This window comes from Cynocephalus volans, chromosome 1 (assembly GCF_027409185.1).
Source record: "Cynocephalus volans isolate mCynVol1 chromosome 1, mCynVol1.pri, whole genome shotgun sequence".
In the NCBI taxonomy this organism is placed as follows: domain Eukaryota; kingdom Metazoa; phylum Chordata; class Mammalia; order Dermoptera; family Cynocephalidae; genus Cynocephalus; species Cynocephalus volans.
The window spans coordinates 206,874,894-206,899,158 of NC_084460.1; the positions used below are offsets into that span (position 1 = coordinate 206,874,894).

At 40.9% G+C, this 24,265-nt stretch overlaps 1 protein-coding gene across 2 annotated transcripts in view; it reads right to left on the minus strand.

Annotated features, from left to right (window-relative positions):
• DARS1 (aspartyl-tRNA synthetase 1) overlaps positions 1–24,265 on the minus strand; it is a 76,843-nt gene that overhangs the window by 45,455 nt on the left and 7,123 nt on the right. For both annotated transcript variants that reach the window (XM_063094945.1, XM_063094952.1), the window contains exon 4: positions 1,315–1,417. In XM_063094945.1, coding sequence (XP_062951015.1) covers positions 1,315–1,417 — 103 coding nt within the window. The remainder of the gene's footprint in view (positions 1–1,314; positions 1,418–24,265) is intronic.

The window sequence follows — 24,265 nt, forward strand, 5'->3', positions numbered from 1 at the left end:
ACATTGATCTCAGAAGGCTGGATGACAAATGCACTCCACAAGCACACACCCTTACTATGAGATGTAAGTGAGAAAACCTAATTCCCAGAAGACACAGGTAGGAGACATGAAAGTGGCAGTCCGAGCAGCAGGACTGGGGGATAAGGAGAGGTGGGGCTAAGGACTAGTAGTACCAATACTACTGAATTTATCTATGAATTAGTGTAATTCATGGCACTGAAGTTTTTAAACCTGAGTGCACGAATTACTATGGTATAATAAAACTGAATTTGATAAAATAAATCTCTAAACCAAAACCAGTTGCTGAGCATCCACTGTAAAACATACTGGGAGGTCTGGGAGGGCCCAAACATAAATTAGGATATTGAATTAGATCATTTTTAGTTTTATTCTAACTCTAAAATTCATAATTCCATCTATATTAATCCATTTTTGAAAGCAGAGATAATCTATAAAAAAAATAACACTGACAAATTTCTTTTAAAAAATATTTACAATTATGAAAATTACTCTATTACTTAAAATGTAAACACCACCCATATTCCTATGTCTTCTTTGATCATTATCATAGAAATAAAATTCTGATTGAGAAAAATACACAACAAAACCAGTCACATCATCAACTACAAAGTACAACTACTCTCATTACTTCAGAGCCACAGCATGCACAACCACACTTCTATCTCTACATCCTGCCTCTTGCAAGCTGAACAAAACAACATGCTTCTACAGGAACTCTGAGCCAGACAGCAAGATTTACCTTTTTTATTGAGGGCAAAGCAAGTTTTACCTTTTTTTCCTAAACCCTTTAGGAACCATAGTTAAAAGTTGTTACAGGTTATATCATTTGTTTTACTTCCTTACAGAGGGAATAATTTGCAAAACTACACTCTTTTATTTTATACACTGAGCACTTTTATTTTATATACTCTTATTACTCAGAAAACTTGTTGCTCAATATGCAAATTTCAAACTGAGGGAGGGACGGAGGAAATGAAGCTCAACAAACACAACAAAATAAAGTCGCTCTACTATGTTGAGGCTGCCAGGCTTTTTGTTACTCCACTTGAAAGTAAATGTGACTTGTCTGTAGAGAATGCTGCTTCAGCAGTTCCAAATGAATTTCAAGCCTGCGCTCCACATTTTCTCTTTTGTGAGTTTAATGTATTCAGCAACACTGAACTGACAATTTAAATAACTACATTTTTAAACAAACGAAGCATTGATGTTAATGTATGAAAATGGTCCAAACCCCTGGGAGTCTTGGTTCCCACCATTGTTTATTCTGACAACAGGATATAATTGCTTACTTACTTGGCAGCAAATTTAACCATCTGCTTGCTTGCATGGTCTCCCACCGCCACAAGAGCCTGGACATTAAACTGCTGCTGACGTAGGACTAAGAAGCACTGCTTTCCTGAATAAGACAGAAGGATCACAAGTGTATTAACATGCTACTTCAGGTTTTACAAAGAAGGAAAATGCTTCTCCACTTCAAACTTGGGCAAAAATTTACTATACTCATCAGGCATGTACACACAGGTGTATCCATCTGGCTTCTACAGCCAAAATACTCATACTCAACTTTAAAGAAAACCCAAGTTCCTATTATGAGTAACAAAAAGTGTTTTAAATATGTTTCTTATGAGAACAAAGACAAATCACCAATTTCAAAAAAATATTCTAAATCAAGAAAATTATGTTGTCATTGCATTGATTTATTAAACAATTTCAAGTATTCAAATTTCAAAGTTCAGATCCCTTTCAACATCCATTCAATAACTAGTATATTCTACAGACAAAGGCACTGTACTAACCACCAACGGAGCTTCAATGACATAACCACAAAAGTACTAATGAAGTGCTTAATAACAAGGACACAAGCATTCTATGGGGGTGGTCCATCTACAGAGTTCTTCCTTTTTACCAAAGTGCATTTTTAAAAGCATTTAGATTGACAGGCTAATTTCTTTCCTGTTCCATTTTCCTCATTTTTCCTTTATCATCTTTCTAATCCTTCATCCTTTATAACTTCACACTTTTTTTTACTCCAAATAACTTACTCTGTCTATAAAAGATCATTCTCTTTATATCCTGTACCAGTTTTATTTTTTATATCCTGGGCCTCTTAATTCCCCCTCCTTTCATAAAGAACTATCATTCCTTATTTTTAACCTTCTGAAAAATACTATTTATAACAGATTTCAGTAACTTTGTATCCTTGTGACATCCCTTTTCCTCCAAAGCAGATCCTTTTTAAGTCTTTGATCAAATTCTGGGAAACTACTCATAAAAACGAGTTAAACATCTTCAAGACCACTTTTCTCATCAGATTGTCTTGCAAAACACCAAAAGATTTTGGTTTTTAAACTGAGAATTACCTTTTACGTTAAGAATTAGCCTTCCAGGGGAAAAAAAAAAAAAAAAAAGCAAAAACGGAAGCAGATATAACAGTATTTTGAAATGTAAATCAGATAGCAATCATAAGTAAAAAAAGACAAGTTGCAAACAAAGTGTCAACACATATATAATCTATTGATTTCAGAGTAACATATGATTGACAGGTTTTTACTACTAAAAAGACACTGTAATCTTCCCTTTTCCTTCAGCATATGATGTAGTAACAAAGTAATATCTTTAAAAAGGAAAGTTGTATTAACTAAACAAATTCAAAAGGATTTCAAAATATTGCATGGACAAAGGTGTCACCCAGAGAAACTTGCAGATGGATCAAAGTGACATTATCCTAGGAACTACTTCTGGAATCAGCCAGATATTACCCCACTCAGAAAAGAATGTTAGTGTGAAATGGAAGGTAATGTGCATACAATAGTGCTAGGCTAAACTATGATTTATAATGGACCTTGAACATAAATAGTGCCATTTTAGGCAAGGCCAAGCACAACCTGCTTCCCTTTACGAGAAGCCTCATGACTTCTGCGAAATAGAAACTCTTTTTGCTTCTGGATGGGTGCAATGCCCCTCCCTCACAATGCCCCTCCCTTGATTGCTTCAGCAAGCCCTTGGTGCCCTACGGTCTATATAAGCTCTCCCACCCCCAGGCCGGCTGCTGTCCTCCATTTTGAGGGCAGCCCTGGCTGCCCTCCGTTTTGAGCGCAGCCTGGCAGATTCTTTTTCTTTAATAAAGCTTGATCAGTATCTGGCGTTTTGGCTCACTTTCTTTCATTTTGGTGCCAAAACCTGGGAAGGGTCCTGGCTGGTACTTTTGGAGGATACCCTCTTGGGTTGATTGGCCCCCCAGCCGCTGTTCCCGGATGTGCCAAACCAGGTACATTCGGGACTATCTCCTTTTGCTGTTTCAGACCAATGCATCCAACATCGGCCTCAATTCAGGGTAAGTCAGTGGGTCTGTCCTATTTCTATGGGTCCCCCCAACTACTCTCTATGACTACTGTCTACTCACTATGAAGCCCAAGTGCCTGGCCAAGGGAACCCCTCTTGTGCCCCCCAGCTATTGGAGGATGCTCCTGTAGCTGGTTGGTGGCTCCTCTCTGGAAAAGAACACACGCACCAAAGAGGACACTCCTTGGTGTTACCCTCCTTCTACTGGGACTGATCACCCCCTTTCTCACCCTATAAATGGGATCCTCACAATCCAAACCTCCACTCTCTATGCCCTTGGGCTGTCTCCTGGCCAATTTACCCCTTGGCCCCCAGGGAGACATTAAACCTAACCGTCTCATTTTCTACTGTAATCCGCACTCTACGCCTCCAGGCTGTCTCCTTGCCAACCTCTTGGCTTTCAGGGAGATATTAAACCTGAACACCTCATTTTACAATCAGGTTTGGCCTAAGTACAAACTAGACAATGGATCCCAGTGGCCAGAAGACGGCAGTCTCAATTTAGATACTCTTAGAGATTTGAACAATTTTTGTCACTGAAACGGCAAGACTGGAGAGATTCCTTATGTTCAAGCCTTCTTCTATCTCCAAACGTGTCCTTCTCTTTGTCAAAACTGTCCTATGTCTCAAATTCTCCTAGCTAATGCCCGACCTCCCCTTCTGAACTTGGATCAATCTTTTGAACTGTCAGATCACTCTGCTCCCTGACCACCTCCTTATGCTCTAGATCCTTCACCAGCCCCTTCAACCTTTTCCCTCTCTTCTCCCTACCTGGCCTCGAGATGCTCATCCTCAGCCACCTAACCCCTCTCCTTCTCCCCCTTCATCAGGTAACAACTCCACCTCAGCTCCGGCTCCTTTATATCCCCTCCATGAGGTGGCTGGGATGGAGGGAATTGTCTGGGTCCATATCCCCTCTTCTCTTTTTGATCTCTCCCAAATTGAAAAATGGCTGTGATCTTTCCAGTCCAACCCGGACACATAGCTTAAGGAATTCAGATATCTCACCCAGTCTTATGATCTCACCTGGCATGGTATCTTTATGATTCTCACTACTACTTTGTCCGCTGAGGACAGGGAACGGGTCTGGATAACGGCCCAACAACAGGCAGATGAGATACAGGCTCAAAATAACAGGTGGCCTGTGGAAGCCATTGCTGTACCTTGCATGGACCCGAATTGGGACTACCAGGCTGGCAACGGGGATCAGAATCTCTGGGATAACATGATCACACACTTGATTTATGGCCTCCAAAAGGCTACTCACAAGTTGGTCGATTATGATAAACTTAGCAAAATCACACTGAGATCCACTGAAAATCCCAGCAAGTTCCTAACCTGCTTCTCTGAGGCTTTACATAAATACACACATATAGACCCAAACTCCCCTGCAGGCATGGCCCTCTTACACTCTCATTTTATTACCCAATCAGCCCCTGACATTCGAAAAAACTAAAAAAAACCTGAGGATGGTCCAAATACGACCCAACAAGACCTCCTCAATGCAGCTTTCAAGGTTTTTAACAATAGAGGGGAGGAGGAGAAGAAAGATTGTTACAAGAGATCAGGTCAAATACCAGTTCCTGGCTAATGCTATCCATGGTTCACATACCCCAAAGCTGGCTGCCTCTAGGGGCAAGCTACCAGGGAACTGCTTCAAATGCAGTCAACTGGGCCACTGGGTATGGGTCTGTCCTAACCCCTGGCTCCCTCCCAGACCCTGTCCTCACTGCAAACAGCCAGGTCACTGGGGGGTTGACTGTTCCGCTTGCCAGAGAGGGAGTGGCCCAGTCCCCAATGCACAGACTTTGGCTTCACGGCCACCCCTACCAGAGCTTCTTGGCTTTGCCCAGGAGAAGGACTGATGATGCCCAGGGCCTGAGGCCCCCACAGAGATCACCACACATGAGTCTAGGGTAACTCTCCTCATAGCGGGTAAGCTGATCTCTTTTGTCATTGATACAGGGGCCACTTATACTACCCTTCCGGAATATGCAGTACCAACAACCCCATCCTTTATCACAATAGTAGGGGTCATGGGATCAGAATACCACCCAGGGATCACTCAACTCCTTTCCTGCACCCTACATCACACCCAATTCACACACAAATTTTTAATAATGCCTCAATACCCAGCCACCTTACTGTGATGGGACATTCTTTTCAAATTCAAAGCTACTCTAACCCTAAATACTTTAACTCCAGCTACAATACTCCTGGTTACAGGTCACCCCAGATCTGGCCCCTGAGGCTTCCACCTTCCCCTCCCCCTTGGACAAGGTTAATCCCATAGTAGGAGACACTTCTTCTCCCTCCATTGCTATGCACCATTCACCTATCCTTGTTAAGTTGCAGAACCCCTCTTTGTTCCCTAATGTCCCACAATACCCCCTCGCTAACAAATACCTAATAGGCTTAAAACCTGTCATACACAAACTCCTTCTCATCTCTTATGGCCTACCCACTCGCCTTTTAATACACCCATCCTTCCAGTTATAAAGCCTAATGGCTCATACCATTTAGTTCAAGACCTCAGGGCCATTAATGTGGCCATTTTACCCATAACCCCAATTGTTTCTTGACCTCAAAGATGCATTTTTTTCTATCCCCTTATACCCATCTTGCCAAAACCTGTTCACTTTCACTTGGAACTGATCCTGACACGCGCTGTTCCCAACAACTTACTTGGACAGTTTGCCCCAGGGATTTTGGGACAGCCCCCACTTTTTTGGCCAGGTGTTAGCACAAGACTTATCTGAGCTCCCTTTGACTCTAGCACTTTAATACAATATGTGGATGACCTCCTCCTTTGTAGCCCCTCCTATGAGGAGTCACAGGCCCACACTGTTGCTCTTCTTAATTTCCTGGCCTCCAGGGCATATCGAGTGTCCCCCAGCAAGGCCCAAATTTCTTCTCTTTCAGCTACCCATTTGGGAGTCCACCTCACCCCCAACACCAGAGAAATAACAGTGGCTAATTTCTGAACTCCCTACTCCTACCACAAAGGGTGAAATCCTTTCTTTCTTGGGGCTTGCAGGGTATCTTTGCCTATGAATTCCTAACTTTGGTGTGCTAGCAAAACCACTTTGTGAGGCAGCCAAAGGGGATCCTGCCCTTCCCTTAGATCCCACAAAGCCCATTCATTCTCCCTTCCAGCAATTAAAAACCGCTCTCCTCGCAGCCCCAGCTCTATCCCTCCCAAACCTATCTCATCCTTTTATCCTATAAATGACTGAAACCCAACGGTGGTCATGTTTTTGGGACAAGAGGCAGGAGCTATTTTCTCCCTGGTTGCATACCTCTCTAAACAACTAGACACCACAGCCTGGGGATGGGCTCCCTGTTTGCAGGCCTTGGTGGCAGCCACCCTTTTAGCACAAGAAAGCTCTAAACTAACTTTTGGACAAGAGTCATTTGTTCCCCCCATCACCTTCAAGACTTCTCAGCCATAAGGCCATGTCAATTCACTCCCCTTTCTGCCTACAACTTACCCACCTTACCTTCACTGAAAATTCCCAGTTCTCCTTTAAACCTTGCCCTCCCTTAAATCCAGCCACTCTCATCCCAAAACACTCACAACCCTTAGAACATAATTGCATGGAGTTCTTAGACCTCTTTCTCAATCCCTTTTCACATATCTCCCCGCATCCCATTCTGCGGCCCCAACATACATGGTTCATAGATGGGAGTGCCACCTCCATGCCCACCCCCCCTGGGCAGGTTATGCCATAGTAAATCTAACACAAACTATTGAGGCTGCCCCTCTCCCCCCTAGCACCACTTCCCAACAGGCAGAACTCATTGCCCTCACCCGTGGTCTCACCCTGGCAAGTAACGAATGAGTCAATATATACACTGACTCTAAGTATGCTTACCACATCCTACACTCCTGCACGGCCATATGGAAGGAGAGAGGATACATGATCACTCAAGGAGGGCCCATAAAAAATGGACATCTTATCAAGATACTTCTTGAGGCTGCACAAATCCGAAAGGAGGTTGGGGTTATACACTGCAGAGGACACCAAACCTCCAATGACCCAATAGCCCAGGCAAACAAACTGGCAGATCTAACCGCAAAACAGGCTGCTCAATCTCCAGGCCCCCACTCTTCCTCTCCTGCTCAGGTCCTTCTCATGGCCCCTACGCCCTTACCCCAGTACACACCTCAAGAAATACAATACCTTCAATAGTTGGGAGCACAGAGGAAGGACAACTGGTATACTATTTCCAGTCGCTCTGTCGTCCCTACCACATAAACTGAGCAAATCCTTTTAGATTTCCATAATTCAGTTCACATAGGCTATGAACCCCTACTATGCCTTCTTCAGCCCTTATATTACTCTCCTCATATGGCCAAGTTACTTAAACAAATCACTCAAAATTGTCCTTTGTGTACCAGTTGCTCCAATCAAGGTGGCCTACAAGTTCGGTCCTTTCCCACCCACCAGGCCAGAGGATACAATCCTGGCCAGGACTGGCAAACTGACTTTACTCACATGCCTCCCGACACAAGGACACACTATCTTCTAGCCTTAGTAGATACCTTTTCAGGTGGTATTGAGGCCTTTCCCTGCACTTCAGAGGATGCTACAGCAGTAATGCACGCTCTCACCTCTGAAATCATCCCTCGTTTTGGCTTGCCCACCAGCCTCCAGTCTGATAACGACCCAGCATTCACTTCCCAGATTACACAAGTCACAGCACAGGTGTTACATATCAAATGGGACTTACATATACCATATTGGCCTCAATCATCAGGCAAAGTAGAAAAAGCCAATCACCTCATAAAAACATACCTCACCAAGCTGTCCATGGAACTTCACCGCCCTTGGACCCAATTTCTCCCTTTAGCGCTCATTCACCTGTAAGCTGCCCCCCACAATCCCACAGGCCTCAGCTCCTTTGAGCTTAGGTATGGTAGACCCTTCACTCTCACCCCTCTCCCTTCCAGCTCATTGCCTTTAGGCCAGTATCTCCCTACTCTTTCACTCATTAGGGATCTTCTTCGGGAACAGGCCAACCTTCTATTACCTCATCCTATCCCCACCACGCCCTCAGACTTTAAATTGAGCCCAGGACAGCAAGTGTATATAAAACCCAAATCCAAAATCCCCACTCACCATGTTGGGAAGGGCCTTATACAGTACTTCTCACCACCCCCACGGCAGTAAAAGTACTAGGAAAGGCCCTTGGTATTACTTATCCTTGGTAAAACTAGCACCTGAGACTTTACCCAAAGAATCTGTTAACACCAAGCCAGAGGGGTCCCTCTGCTCAACCCCCAACCCAACATCTCCTTACACTTCATCCATTTTAGGACACACAAAATTGAAAATCTCCAGGACCTCTGCTCTTCCCCCAATCCCAGAAGAAGGATGATCTTTCCCCAGGTGATTATCCTCTCACTCTTTCAGGCCTGCTTCACGTCCTTCACACAGGAGCTGCTCCAAGACTGGTCCTGACCTGCCAGCTCCAGTGTTGAAGACATCCTTGAGTGGGTAACTGAATTAGCCTGGCAGAGCACCCTCTGCAATTACATCCTGACAAGGTTACCCTCTACTTCTTTTTTCTACTGTGCACCCTCTCAACCTCTCGGTCCCTCAATGCTTGCCTTCTCTCTTCTTCTTGCTTCTTTTCCTAACAGAGACATATGCCACACTCTGTTCACAATGTATAACCAAGGTCTTGGTGGGTGGAAGGACACCTTCCAACCTCCTGGGTCTGCCACCCAGAATCTTCAGGGGAACCCCACAGGACACATTCACATCCCTGACATACGTTCCCACAACATGCTATGACCAGACAACTGTCACATCATGTTCTTACGGGGGTAAAAACTACTGGATAGCTCTTTCCAGAGGACATTCTGCTGGAGTCCAGTGCCCCTCCTCTGACAACAACATTTCTGCTTCACCCAAACCACTCACCTAGGCTATAGCAATTAGGGAGGACTTCAGGACAAAAACACGTTGGACCCCTGACCATGATGGGACTTATCCTTCTTCTTGGTCCCTGCCTCTTTCAGTGTTTCTCTAGTTTCTTACAGGAACGTATGCAGGCTTTCACCAACCAAAAGGTCACCAAATTCTTCATGGGAGGAGGATATCAGCCCCTCAGAATCAGCGACCCTTCCCCAGAAGAATACAGCCTCCCCACACAAGACCAATACCCTGCCACCTAATTGTTTTACCTGCCAACATAAATCTTTTTTTTTTTTATATCTTCACCCATCTTCAGCAGGAAGTAGCTCCAGAAGAATGAGACCTCTGCCCCTTTTCCCTTCTCCCTATACTTATAAGGTGGGAATGACAGATCTTGAACATAACCAGCGCCATTTTAGGCAAGGCCAAGCACAAAATGGCCTCCAACCCCTCCCTCCTTTCCTTTATGAGAAGCCTCTTGACTTCTGCGAAATAGAAACTCTTTTTGCTCCTGCATGGGTACAATGCCCCTCCCTCACAATGCCCCTCCTTGATTTCTTCAGCTAGCCCTCGGCCCCCTACAGTCTATATAAGCTCTCCCACCCCCAGGCCTGCTGCTGTCCTCCATTTTGAGAGCAGCCCCGCCTGCCCTCCACTTTGAGCGCAGCCCAGCAGATTCTTTTCCTTTAATAAAGCTTGATCGGTACCCGGCGTTTTGGCTCACTTTCTTTCAATTTAGAGTACTTCAGCTCCTTGCTGTGGATTGACTGAATTGTGTCCCTCAAAGTACATATATTAGAAGCTTAATTCCCACTGTAACTGTTGAGTGTGGGAAATCCTATTATGGTAACTGAAAGGTGGGTCCTTGAAGGGGTGATTGTAGGACCATGCTATAGTGAATGGATTAATAATGGTGGTCAGGGGCGTGGTTCTGAGGGCATTAAGAGAGTCTCTCTCTGCACCACCATTTCTGCCACGGGAGACCACTGGGTCACTGTCACAACCACCAGATGTGTTCCTTGGACTCTGGACTTCCCAGCTTCTGAAACCATAAGCAATAAGTGTCATTTTCTTATAAATTACTCAGTTCCACTTATTTTATTATAAGCAACGGAAATGGACTAATACAGAAAATTGGTGTGGAGAGTGAGGTGTTGCTTATAACAGATACTTGAAAATGTTCAAGTGGCTTCAGAACTGAGTAATAGGCAAAGGCTGGAGGAATTTGAAAGATAGGCTAGAAAAGGCATAGATGCTGGAGAGAGTTTAGAAGACAAGAAAACCAGGGACAGTTTGGAACTTCTTAGAGATTGGTTAAATGATGGTGACCAGAATGCTGATAGAAATATGGACAGTAAAGGCCATTCTGAGACGATATCAGGTATAAATGAGGAGGGACTTATAGAAAACTGGGGCAGAAATCACCCTTGCTATGAACTGGCAAGGAACTTGGCTGCATTCTGTTCATGCTCAAAAGTTTTATGGAATGTGGAACTTCAAGGTGCCAGGGTATTTGGCAGAAGAAATTTCTAAGCAGCAAAACATTCAGGATGCTGCATGGCTACTTGCAACAGCCTACACGTGAGTTATGGCAGCAAATGCATGATATGAAGCCAGAATTCATAATTAAAAGGGAAGAAGAGTGTAAAGATTTAGAAAATTTGCAGCCTGGCCATGTGGTAGAGAAGCAAAGAGCATTTTCCGGAGCAAAATGCAATGACGCTAAGATTAGTACAAAAGAAAGAGATTATCAAAAGAAGGGAGAAAAGGCCCTGAAGGCACTGCAGAAGCCTCTGGGGCCAACCCTTTCAGAGGCCCAGGGAGATAGAATGGTCTTGAGGAACAGGCCCGAGGTGCCCTCCACAGGCTTGCTGCCCAGGACCACCTCCGGAACCTGTTTCTAGCACCAGCACCCTAGCTGCTTTGGCTGCTCCAAGTACAGCTAAATTGGCCCCAGGTGTGGCTGGACCTGTAGCTTTGGAAAAAACAAGCCAGAAGCCTTGGCAGCAAGCACATGGTGTCAGATCTGCATGCCTGCAGAATGCCAGAGCTCTGAAGGCTTGGGAGCTTCTGTAAGAACCCAAATGCCCCAAGGGATCACACTCTGATCCTTCTCGGCCACACCCACCCCAAGCCCCATGCGGTATGCTAAGTAGGGATTGTATTTTAAGCCAATCAGCCTTCACTTAAAGCCCTATATATATGTGTGTGTGTGCTGCCTAATAAACGGGCTTTCTCCAGTGGATCGTCAACTGGTGTCGACTCGTCCTTTCAGCTTCCACTCCAATTTCAAAGGATGTATGGAAAAGTCTTGGGGGCCCAGGAAGAGATCTATCACAGGGGCAGATTCACTGCAGAGAACCTTCACCAGAGCAAGGCCAGAGGAAACATGGGGTCAAAGTTGCAGCAGAGAAACCCCATCAGTGCCATGCCTAGTTGAGCTGTGAGTGCGGGACTGTCATGGAGAGCCCAGAATTGTAGAGCTACCAGTGTGCAATGCCAGCCTGTGAGAGCTAAAGCATCACCTGAGACCAGGAAAGCCATAAAACTGGAGCTATCCAAGTTCTTGGGGATCCAACCCCCACACCACAGTGCAGAGGACATGGAACATGGAGTCAAGGTACAGGATTTACCAACTCTGAGATTTAATGCCTGCCCTGCTGGATTTTGGACTGTTTGGGACCTGTTACACCTTTCTTTTGGCCTATTTCTCCCTTTTTGAATGGGAGTATGTGCCCTATGTTTGTCCCACCATTCTATCTTCGAAGTAGATAACTTGTTTTGATTACTTAGATAGGATTTTGAACTTTGTACTTTTGAGTAAAACAAGCTAAGACTTTGGGGATGGAATGAATGTATTTACCTGTGAGAAGGACATGAATTTTGGGGGCCAGGGACAGAATGCTGTGGATTGATTGAATTGTGTCCCCCAAAGTTCATATATCAGAAGCTTAATTCCCACTGTAACTGTCAAGCTTAGGAAATCCTAATATGGTAATTGGAAGGTGGGGCTTTGAAGAGGTGTTTAGATTGTAGGACTATGCCAGTGAATGGATTAATAATGGTGGTCAGGGGAGTGATTCTAAGGGTTTTAAAAGGAGAGCATGTGAGAGTCATTCTCTCCCTCTAATCTGCCATTTCTGCCATGTGAGAGCCCTGGGTCACTCTGTCACAACCACCATATGTGTTCCTTGGTCTACGGACTTCCTAGCCTCTGAAACTGTAAGTCATAAATGTCATTTTCTTACAAATTACACAGTTCCATGTATTTTGTTATAAGCAACAGAAATGGACTAATACACTGCTCTAATAGTACAGAGGAAGCACAGAACTGACTGCACTACAAAGCCATCCAGTGATGAACTCCAATGCTACACAAAAGAGTTTGAGAGAGAATAAGTGAGTTCTTAAGGACTTACAAAGGGTTAGAATAGGAAAATGTCTATGAGTCAGCATTAGGGAGTAAGAGTTAGTGTAAGGACTTGGTAAGGACTAAAAGCTTTGAAATTAAAAGGCTTTGGGTCATATCCTATCACTTCTTATGTAGGGGCCTGTGGGAAAATTACTAAACCACTTTATATCTCAGTTCATCTGTAAAATGGAGAAAATAATAGTATATTACTCGTGGGGTTTTCTTGAGTTTTATTATATAATATTTAGGATTATATAAGTAATATGTTTAAAATCAAGATGATTACCAATTAATGTTAACTATTAATTAATGTTTACTATAATTATTAATAGCACTTCTACCACTGGCTACTTATTTGAGGATTATCATTACTGTTTCACAGCTGGATGATGAGGTACAAAAGTTGGACTCTAGGAACACAAAGAGATTTATGATTGACTATTACATGAAAAAAAATGATAAAACCATATGTAGAGTATAATCCCAATTCTGTTTGTGCACAAGTATATTAAGATTGTTTTTATAGGGAAAAAACACCAAAATGTAGTTACTGATGGATGGTGAAACTACAGGGAATTATTCTGTCCTTTGAGTTTTGTATTTTCTGAACTTACTACACTGAACATGTACTACTTTTCTAAACCTCGGCCATACTTAAGATTAAATACAAGCAGTTTCAGCAAGATGGCGGAATAGACAGTCCCCAGCGTCACTCTCTCGCACAAACCAACCAATTTATAACTATAAAAATGTAACAACAGCCAAGCTGTGGCCACTGGAGCTCAGAGGAAGAGGAGGAGAGACCTACTAAGTTCATGAAAGGGTAGAAGCCATGATGAGAGAAAGAAAAAACTGCTCAGAGTGTTTCAGGCCACGGCTGCTTTAAGGCTGGAACTGTTGAGCACATGGAGCAGTAGCCGGCAGAAGCCGCAGCTGTGCCCTTCCGATGGTGTTGCTTGGAGGCAGCAGGGAAGAAGAGGGCCTTGGTGGCCCCCAGGACAGCAAGACCACTAATAGGGTTCCTGTGGACCCACATAGGAGTGAGGAGCCAGAACAGATGAAAAAGGGGAGCCATTCAGAGGCCGGTGAGTCATCACAAGGGCCCGTCCCAGGGCCCATCCCATGGGAAATGTTTGGAGCACGGGCAGTGGGGGAGATGGGCCCATTGGGAGAACATTGGGACACAGCAAGGACAGCTGATCCGTCCCCCAATCAGTACAGGACTACTCAGATGAGACTGGTTGGGAATGCAGACTTGCATGGGGCGCAGTTTGATGAAAAGATTCAGGCCCAGATCAGAAGTTTTACACAACGCAGGTGCAACTGGTCTCTGGAGAGCTAGAAGTTCCTATAAGGTCAACCATTAAACCCTGAGCTGCACAAAAAGTCTTCCCTAGGGAAACAGCAGCAAAGCAGCAATTTAGCTCAACCACACAGCTTAAGTATTGGTTTCCACAGGAAGTTCCTCCTTTTAGAAGTAAGCAAAGGACAAAAAATTAGTTCCAGCACAGGCACACCACCATCACCATCTCGGAGCCAACAGGGGACCTGAGTTATGGAGCCAGTGATGAACTCCCCCAGCCCACAACCAGGCACACTGCCATCACTCGGGGCCCTGCCCGGGAGCTCTGGGCATCGAGCCAGGGACTAAACCCCCCCGCCCACAATCAGGCACCCTGGCAGTTCCTCAGGGCCTGCTTGGGGACCTGGGGCATGAAGCTGGGGAATGGACCCCCCGACAACCAGGCACACCACCAGCATCAAGGAGCATGCCAAAAACATCACCTCTATGTGGGTGGCACAGTAACCATGGCTGCTGTGAAAGTGGCTAGATGTCACAAACACCACACAGATGGTATGCCAGCCACTGGAGTGCACTGACACAAGGAGAGTCACCAGCAGAGACCAAAGGAAAGAACAAGATGTCTCTTTCCACAAAGCCCATTCCAGAGTGACAGAAGAAGCATCTGCTCTATGATAATATTGGGGGACCTGAACACACCTTTCAGCATTGGACAGATCATCTAAGCAACAAAACAACAGAGTGACCATTACTCTTTCAGAGGGAGAAAAGAAATCTAGGGTTATCAGTGGTGAAAGCGGGGAGGGAGAAAGGGTTGGGGGGGTTGGACAAGGGGCATAAAGAATAAGTACAATTTGTAACAATATTACTATGTAGTAATATTGATTTGATCAACATACGTCAATACTGAATCCCAAAAATATGTATAATCAATTATGATTCAATTAAAAAAAAAAAAACGAGACCACCACAGCAATTTCAGATTTTGGAGGATTTCAGATTTCCAGGTTTGGGATGCTCAATCTGTATAAGTTTTTCGGAAGAACAGTATTGAAAGAGAATTATTTCATGCCAGAGACTTACACGTAGTATGCATAAAATCTGAAAGGAACCATAGACATGCTTGAAAGAAACTAATTTTAAGCACATTGTTTAGATTAAATATTTCTCCTTGCTCCTACCTAAAACACTTCACTTTAGGGATGTTACACATCAACCTACTGTAAGAAATTTGACTCTAATTTTTAAAAATGTTGAAGATACTGCCCTTAAAAAAAATACATGTTATATAGACTTTTTGGATTTTTTTTTTGCAAAATAGGATTCTATTGTCACACTATGATTTTGACACCTCTACTTCCTTATTCATGAGTTTCCAGAGCTTTGCTCTAAATTGCCAGCATTGGTTGTTTTTCCAAGTCCAGCTTTAATGTATTATTACTTCTGGAGTTAAAGCACATGAATGATCCCAAACAAGTAATATGTATCGATATAATTTTTCCTATGTAAGATATGAAAAGAAGGAAGTAGTAGCAATCAGGGTTTTGAAAATTCACAGCACAAGACTTTATTTATTGTCTAGATAATCTACATTGGCAGAAATTAAAAACATTGATAATCACTATTGGCAAGGATGTGGAGAAAGTGGTACTGTTACATACTTGTTGGAATATAACTGAGTATAGCCTTTTTGGAAGTAAATCTGATATTAAAAATTTTAAATGTGTGTATGCATACCCTTCAACCCAGCAATTTTATTTCTAGATCCTGGTAAGATTTCCAAGAAACACTATTATTTGAACAGAAAAAAAGTTGAAAAATATTAAATTACAAGACAAACTAAAAACTCACACACAAAAATCAAAACTGTGTGTGCACATACATGCCTTAAAAACAAAGATTTGGCAGGACTCTGAACAAATTATTAAGAATGAATAGAAAGGGTTGGGGCAGAGGATAGGCAGTAGAGAAGAAAAAAGGGAATATCACTTTTTCTGTATTCTCTGAAAAATTCATGTGAAAGAATTAATGTATTACTTGGGTAGCTTATATAAGTATTATAACTTAAAAACAAGATGGGATTTTTCTAGTTTAGAATGATGTAAACTAGATCGCAGATGCAAAATTAAAAAAAAAAACAACCCTGAAAGTTAAACTAGCACCATATTAAAAAAATACAACCCACACCTTTGCCAAATTGAGTTTACTGCAACAATCCAAAACTGGTTCAACATTAAGAAATTCATCACTGTAATCACTATTACTTACATACGGTTGATTCTTATTATTTGTGACAGTTATCTTCTTTAAAAGATGACCGGTAAGGGGATCTTAACCCTTGACTTAGTGTGGTCAGCACCACGCTCACCCAGTGAGCAAACCGGCCATCCGTATGTGGGATCCGAACCCGGGGCCTTGGTGTTATTAGCACCGCACTCTCCCGAGTGAGCCACGGGCCGGCCCTGTGACAGTTATCTTCTACGAAGCTGTCACAACACTGATTTAGTGAATACTGAATCATTACTGCTAAAGAAAACCACAACTACTTGAAGTTGATACGACAAGCAAACAGAAAGGACATTGTTGGGAGGGAAGGGGGGAGGGAGAAGGGAGGGAGGTTTTGGTGGTGGGGAGCAATAATCAGCCACAATGTAAATCGACAAAATAAAATTAAAAAAAAAAAAAAAAAAAAAAAGTTAAAGAAGGTTAAAAAAAAAAAAAAAGAAAATACAGAGTTAGGTTCCTTTGGACCTATGGTCACAATCTTTTTATGAACAATACATAATCAACACATGATCAATACATAACCTTGTTTTGTATTTCTGTTTAAAAGACATCTTATCGAATAATATATTGTTGCTTCATTAACATTTAACTAATGGCCAAGAGCACTGTAATTCTTGCCTGAACAAAGTTTATCTAACACATGTATTTTGGTCTGTAAGGCAGAGCACAGCCTTTTTGTGCTTAGGAACACTAGAAACACTTCAGCACTATAGTTGGGGGGCCATTATTAAAATGTAAAATTACTAACAAAAACACAAAAACATGAAAAATGTGGCATTAAATAGACTGAAATATAAATTGAATAACTCGTCAGGAGTTTAAATGATACCACTATCTACCTACAATTCCATGAACTTCAATAATTATTAACTTATGGCCATGGCCATTTTTGTTTTAGCTTTACCCCACCCATTTATCCCTTAACTCTGGTACTATTCTGAAGCAAACCCCAGCTATATTATTTCATCTATACATATTGCAGCATGGATCTCTAAAAGATAATGTCTTTTAAAAAACAATGTTACCATAGTACTATTATCTCAACTAAAAAAATTAATTTATTAACATCAAATATCCACTCAATGTTTAAATTTCCAAGAGTCTGAAATGTCCTTTTGTTTTTTATTTTACATTTAAATCAGTATCCAAAGAAGTGATGAGTTGAGAAGAGTCTTAAATCTGTTTTAATACATAGGTTACTCCTCCCCTTTCAATTTATTTATTGAAGAAACTAGGTTGTTTTTGCCCAGTAGTTTCCTATAGTCTGGGTTTCACTGACTGCATCCCATTGTCATTTAACATGTTCTTTTGTTCTGTGTTTTTCCTATAAATTGGTAATTAGATCTAAAGGCTTAATAAAATTCAGGTACAATTTTTTGGGTAACACAACTTCATAGGTGGTGTTGTGTTCTTCCATGACTAGAAATAGAATATCTCTGGTTGTCTGTCTTCTGTGATGCTAGCAATCACTGATAATCAATGCCTAGATCATTTACTAGGGGCAAAATGGTGATGTTCTAACATTCTTTTTTCATTTTATTAGCTGGAATATTTTTCTAAACAGACACTTCCCCATTTGGTTAGCTAGTGATATGCAATCCATACAGAATGATACTTTCCCTTTATTTACAAGTTTTCAAAAAGGTGAACTTGTTCCACTAGTGACCAGCTAGGTTATCTGTTTGTCTGCCTTAGCATTATTATAAACTTATGGATTTAAACATATCTGATGTGTCTCAAGTCACTGTAATTATCCTTACTGATACTCAAACTGTTTTCTTTTTGACATATGATAGTCTCTTCAAGTTGGTCCCTGAGGCATTTTCACAGGGACTATATAGTCTTTTCCAGCTTCTTTGCTACCTATTATGACTAGATATTCCAGGATCATCTTGTACAATTCCTGCCCCCAAACTAATATCTGCCATTTTTCCAGGTAGTATTAGTTTCCTTTCAGGGGCGATGGCTGGTATGGTTTGGATATGTTTATCCCCCTAAAGCTCATGTTGAAATCTGATCCCCAGTGTGGCAGTGTTGCAGGATGGTGTCTCGTGGGAGGTGTTTGGGTCATGGGGGCAGATCCCTCATGAATAGATTAATACCCTCCCTCCCTGGGATGAGGGAGCTCTCCTGGGAAAGGATTTGTTCCTGCAAGAGCTGGTTGTTAAAAAGAGCCTGGCACCTCTCTCCTTCTTACTTGCTCTACTGCAATGTGATCTCCATGTGATATCCTTGTACCTGCCAGCTGCCTGCCATTCTCCGCCATGAGTGGAAGCAGCCTGAGACTTGCGCCAGATGCAGCTGCTCCAGAATTGTGAGCTAAGCAAATCTCCTTTCTTTATAAATTACTCAGTTTTAGATATTCTGTTATCAAGCAACAGATAATGGACTAATACAGTTGCACTTCAAATTCATATGATTCAACCACTCTAAAAAAGTTTGGCCTTTTTATGGAGTTAAACATATACATATCCTATGACCCTGCAACTCCACCCAAGAGAAATAAAAGCATATGTGCACACAACGATTTTTACATAAATGTTAATAGTAGCTTTACTGAGAACAGTCAAAAATGGGAAATGTTCTACTGTAATATCCATCAAGATGTGTTTGGATAAATAAGCTATAGTCTATACAATGATATATTACTCAACAATTAAAATGAACAAATTACTGATACATATGATTAGTACCATATAATTCATTTATATGAAGTTCTAAAGCAGGCAATTTCAAGCCTCTCTTCCCCTCAAAAAATTGAAATGTAAAGAAACTTAGAGAAAAATATTTGTTCTTGTGTAATAACAATATGAACAACAGGGCAAGAACAAACAATATACAAAAGAAATTTGAAATAACTAACATCATGAAAAGAAGTTTAATCTAACCAATGACTGAAATGTGAATTAAAACAACAATGGGTAAATATAAACCTTACACAAATGGGAATATACTCATATATAAATAGATATAGTGTTAACTATTCTATGAAACCAACAAAAAATAATGATGCAGGACTATATGCACAGACATGGAAAGATGTGCAAGATAAAATAAAAAAGTGCAGGTTAAAAAACAGTACAGTATTATAAAACTTTTGGTTCAAACACACACACAGACACACACACCCTCTCCACAAAAACAAATCTGAAAGGGATTATAATTGATATTATATTTTATACTTGGTTTACTTCTATATTGTCTGAGTATTTCACAAACTATTATTATTTTTATAATCCGTAAGAACAAATGTTTCTATATTACAAATATCACTCTATATGGTGATGTAGAGCTACATAAAACATTGATATAGAGTATGAACTAGTTTCTGTAAGAGAAAATAAGTGTCAGGTTTAGTTTAAAATAATTTCTAAATATCATTTCAAACTTCTACAGTGTCTTTTTATCTTCTTGGGAGCAGAGCAACAAGTGAGTTACACTTTCTACTCTATTCTTTAGTTTTTGTACTGTTTGAATTTTAAAATACTGCATGTATACTAATTTCCAATTATAAGAAAATAGGTATTTCCATCTAACCTCTCCAAAGTTCCTACCACTCATGAATAACTTATTTACATATAGATATACAATACAGAAACAAAACTACTATGGAATCCTTAAAAATTCTTTCAAGAGAGCTTTAAACCTTTTGGTCTGTTGATAACACTGACATTCACAGACAGACTTTTCTCCCTCTATTAGCTGGCATCATCACCATAAAGTCTTTGCAATGTGTTTTAGATTTTTAGGCAGGCACTGTTATTAGCAGACTAAAATATTTGTCACAAATGTCCCTAGCAGATGATATATTTTTTCTCTTATATGATGCTTTATAATTGTCTTCCAGTTTCTTAAAATAATGCTTCATCTTCTCAATTTCAGTGAGCTACTGAACAGTAAACATTAGACCCAGAAGACAATGCTCTATTTTATGTGTATAAAACACCTAGTTTAGAAGTGCTGAGGGCAGCTCCCACTGCCTGGAAACAGGCAAGAAGCATGCCCAGGGTACTAGGCAGGAGCCAAGGGTAGCACTCCCCACCCAGAAGCAAGCAGGGAGCATGGTGAAAACACTACTTCCACACGGGTGGCACAGCACAGCCACCACCACAGCCATGGCTGCCACAAAAGCAGCTTGCCGCCACAGGAGTAGCCATAGCCACCATGCTGGTGGCCCATCACACTCAACTGCATTGACACAATGAGAGCCACCAGTGGAGATCGGAAAAAGAAGAGAAAGTCTCCTTAAAGCCTTCTCAGAGTAACGGGAAAAGCAACTGCTCTACTTGACGAGCAGACATCAACACAGAGATACTAGAAATACAAAAATCCTAGAAAATAGGACACCACCAAAAGAATACAGTAATTCTCAAATACCAGACTCTATAGAGCAGGAAATTCTTGAAATGACAAATTCCAAAAACAAATTCCGAGCAACAATCTTAAGGAAACTCACTGAGATAAAAGAAGACTCAGACAACATAATGAAATGAGAAAAAAATATATAAGATATGCAGGAGGAAATTCACAAAGAGATTAATACATTAAAAAAGAACTCATGAAACTGAGAGATTCACTCAACAAAATAAAAAACACAGCCAATAGTTTAAGCAGAAGGCTTGAACAAACAGAAGAATTTCTCATCTTGAAGATAAGTCTTTTTGAAGTAACCCAGGTAGACAAAAACAAAGGAAAAAAGAATTTTTTAAAAATGAAGAAAATCTAAGAGAGTTAGCAGACAACCTTAAGCACACAAACACTCAAATCATGGGTGTTCCAGAAGGGGAGAACAAAGGAAAAGGCATGGAAAACCTATTCAAGGAAAACCTATTCAAGTAAATAATAACAGAAAAATCACAGACCTTCAGATCCAGGCGGCTCACACATCCCCAAACAGATTCAACCCAAAAAGATCCCCTCAAAGACACATTATAGTCAAACTGGCAAAGCTCACAGACAAAGAGAGAATCTTAAAAGCAGCAAGAGAAAAGCATCAAGTCTCCTATAAGGGAGCCCCTATCAGACTAACAGCAGAATGCTCAACAGAAACTCCACAGGCCAGAAGAAAATGGGATGATATATTCAAAATACTAAAGAAAAAAACTGCCAGCCAAGAATACTATACCCAGCAAGGCTATCCTTTAGGGAGAAACAGTATATTTTCCACACAAACAAAAGCTACAGGAGTTCACCAACACATGACCAGCCCTGCAGGAAATCCTCAAGGGAGTCCTCAATCTGGAATCAGAAAAACAATCACTACCACTAAAACACAAAGAACAAAGCCCACTGGTAGAACAAAAATACAAATGAGAAAGAAAAAGAAACTACATCTCACCATTACAAAAAACAAAATGACAATGAAACAAAAGCAAATAAACTTTCAGTCTCTTTGGAAGATTACAGAGAAACAATTCATTTTCTAAAACTAGTAAGAAAGGGAAGAGTTGATCATTTATCTTGTCTTTCCTATATGAATTGTTCCTCAAGGTAACCATAAATAGCTGAGGAGGGAACATTTCTGTCTATTGAAGTATCCCAGCTAGTAAATAAAGAAGGAAGAAAATAATTAGAATATGGCATTTTGCAAACCTCTACTGAAATAATGGATCCAGCAAATAATCATGCTAACATCACAGAGAGATAATCAGACATAATGGGCCTCCTGCAGTAAGAATATTTACCTCTTTTTATTTATTTATTTATTTATTTATTTTAAATTTTATTTTGTCGATATACATTGTAGCTGATTATTGCTCCCCATCACCAAAACCTCCCTCCCTTCTCCCTACCCTCCTCCCCCCCAACAATGTCCTTTCTGTTTGCTTGTCGTATCAACCTCAAATAATTGTGGTTGTTATATCTTCTTCCCCCTCCCCCCCCGGTTTGTGTGTGTGTGTGTGTGTGTGTGTGTGTGTGTGAATTTATATATTAATTTTTAGCTCCCACCAATAAGTGAGAACATGTGGTATTTCTCTTTCTGTGCCTGACTTGTTTCACTTAATATAATTCTCTCAAGGTCCATCCATGTTGTTGCAAATGGCAGTATTTCATTCGTTTTTATAGCTGAGTAGTATTCCATTGTGTAAATGTACCACATTTTCCGTATCCACTCATCTGATGATGGGCATTTGGGCTGGTTCCAACTCTTGGCTATTGTAAAGAGTGCTGCGATAAACATTGGGGAACAGGTATACCTTCGACTTGATGATTTCCATTCCTCTGGGTATATTCCCAACAGTGGGATAGCTGGGTCGTATGGTAGATCTATCTGCAATTGTTTGAGGAACCTCCATACCATTTTCCATAGAGGCTGCACCAAGAATATATACCTCTGAAGCCAAATCTAACCTGACTGAGACCAAGCCTCAGGATCCAGCAACCAATCATCAGGAAACACAGGGGACGCTGGAACATATTAAATGACACTACTGGGATGGAGCCAGCAAATCTAGACCTTGTGAAACTTTATGGGAAATTACATAAAGGGGGAACCTACAGATTAAAAGAAACATAAGAGACAGCTGACATAGCAACCAATCCAACAAGTAGAACTTGTTTGGATCCTGATGTAAACAAATCAATTTTAAGAAAGAGGAAGGAGGAGAGAATTGGAGAAATTTAAACATGTTTAATGTTTGATTATATTAAGGAATTATTATTGATTTTTAAAATGTGATTATATACAGCAGTTATGTCTTTTGGAAAAGAGCTCGTATCTCTTAGAGACACATATTGAAATATATACAGATGAATGCTATGACACTGGGATTTACTCAAAATAATCCAGGCAGAAGGCAGAAAGTGGATGGGGGGTACAAATAAGATAATGAGTTGTTGATTGCTGTAAATAGATTTATTGTATATATATTAAATTTTTCATAGTAAAAAGTTAAAAATAAATTTAAAAATTAAATAAAAAATAAAACACCTAGTCTATTACTTATTTATTCATCTATTATTCAGTACCGTTCTTATTAGATGTTGTGTACCAAACAAAGAAATAAAATAAGCAGCTGTGCCTTCCAGGCGCCTACAACAGGAAGTAAGATACGCAAAAAACTACAATGAAAGGCAAGTAAGTAATAATCATATTCATTAACAATCACTCAATTATTGAGGCCTTACTTTGTACCAAGTTAAAGGCTTTATAAACACTACTACATAACATCATATAAGCTAGATATTATCTATATTTGTTTTAAGAGAAGTCACTGAGGATTGGAAAGGTCAGACAATTTGCGTAGGGTAACAGAGTACAAGCTCAGATTCAGATGCAAATATAGATCTATCTCACTCAAAATTCCCTGTTCATAACCACTGGGAAATATCACTCACTTACGTGTTTTAAATGTTGAGAAGAAAGAGAGAAGGAAGAGATAAAACGAAAGGACAGGTGTGAAGGGAAGTATTCTTGGTTCAAGCTTACATACAGCATCCATTCTATCTTTTAATTTGCTAAATAACTATATTTTGAAAACAGAGCCCAATTTGAGCAGAACAAAAGACTTCCTGTCTAATGGAAGAAGGACAAGTAAATGAAGATTTACAATACAATGTGACTATCTGTTGGTAGAATAAATGGCCCAACTTTTCAGGAACGCAAATCAACATTATTTGTAAATTTAGAATTACACCAGTACTGTGCACAAAGTCCACCAGTATTCATCTGTTTATGTGGGGAGGATATTGTAAGAATAGACAAACTCTTAATACTAGTGACCCTGAGAGAGTGAGATGTATGCATAAAATGTTAGAATTTTAAAAAAATGGGACTTCCAGTCAAGATGACAGAATAGATGGTCCCCAGTGTCACTCTCTCCCACAAATCAACCAATTTACAACTATAAAAAAGCAACGATAGCCAAGCTGGGGCCACTAGAGCTCAGTGGGAGAGGAGGAGAGACTTACGGAGTACAATAAGGCAGGAGAAGCCATGATGAGAGAAAGAAAAAACCGCTCTGTTTCAAGCCCTGG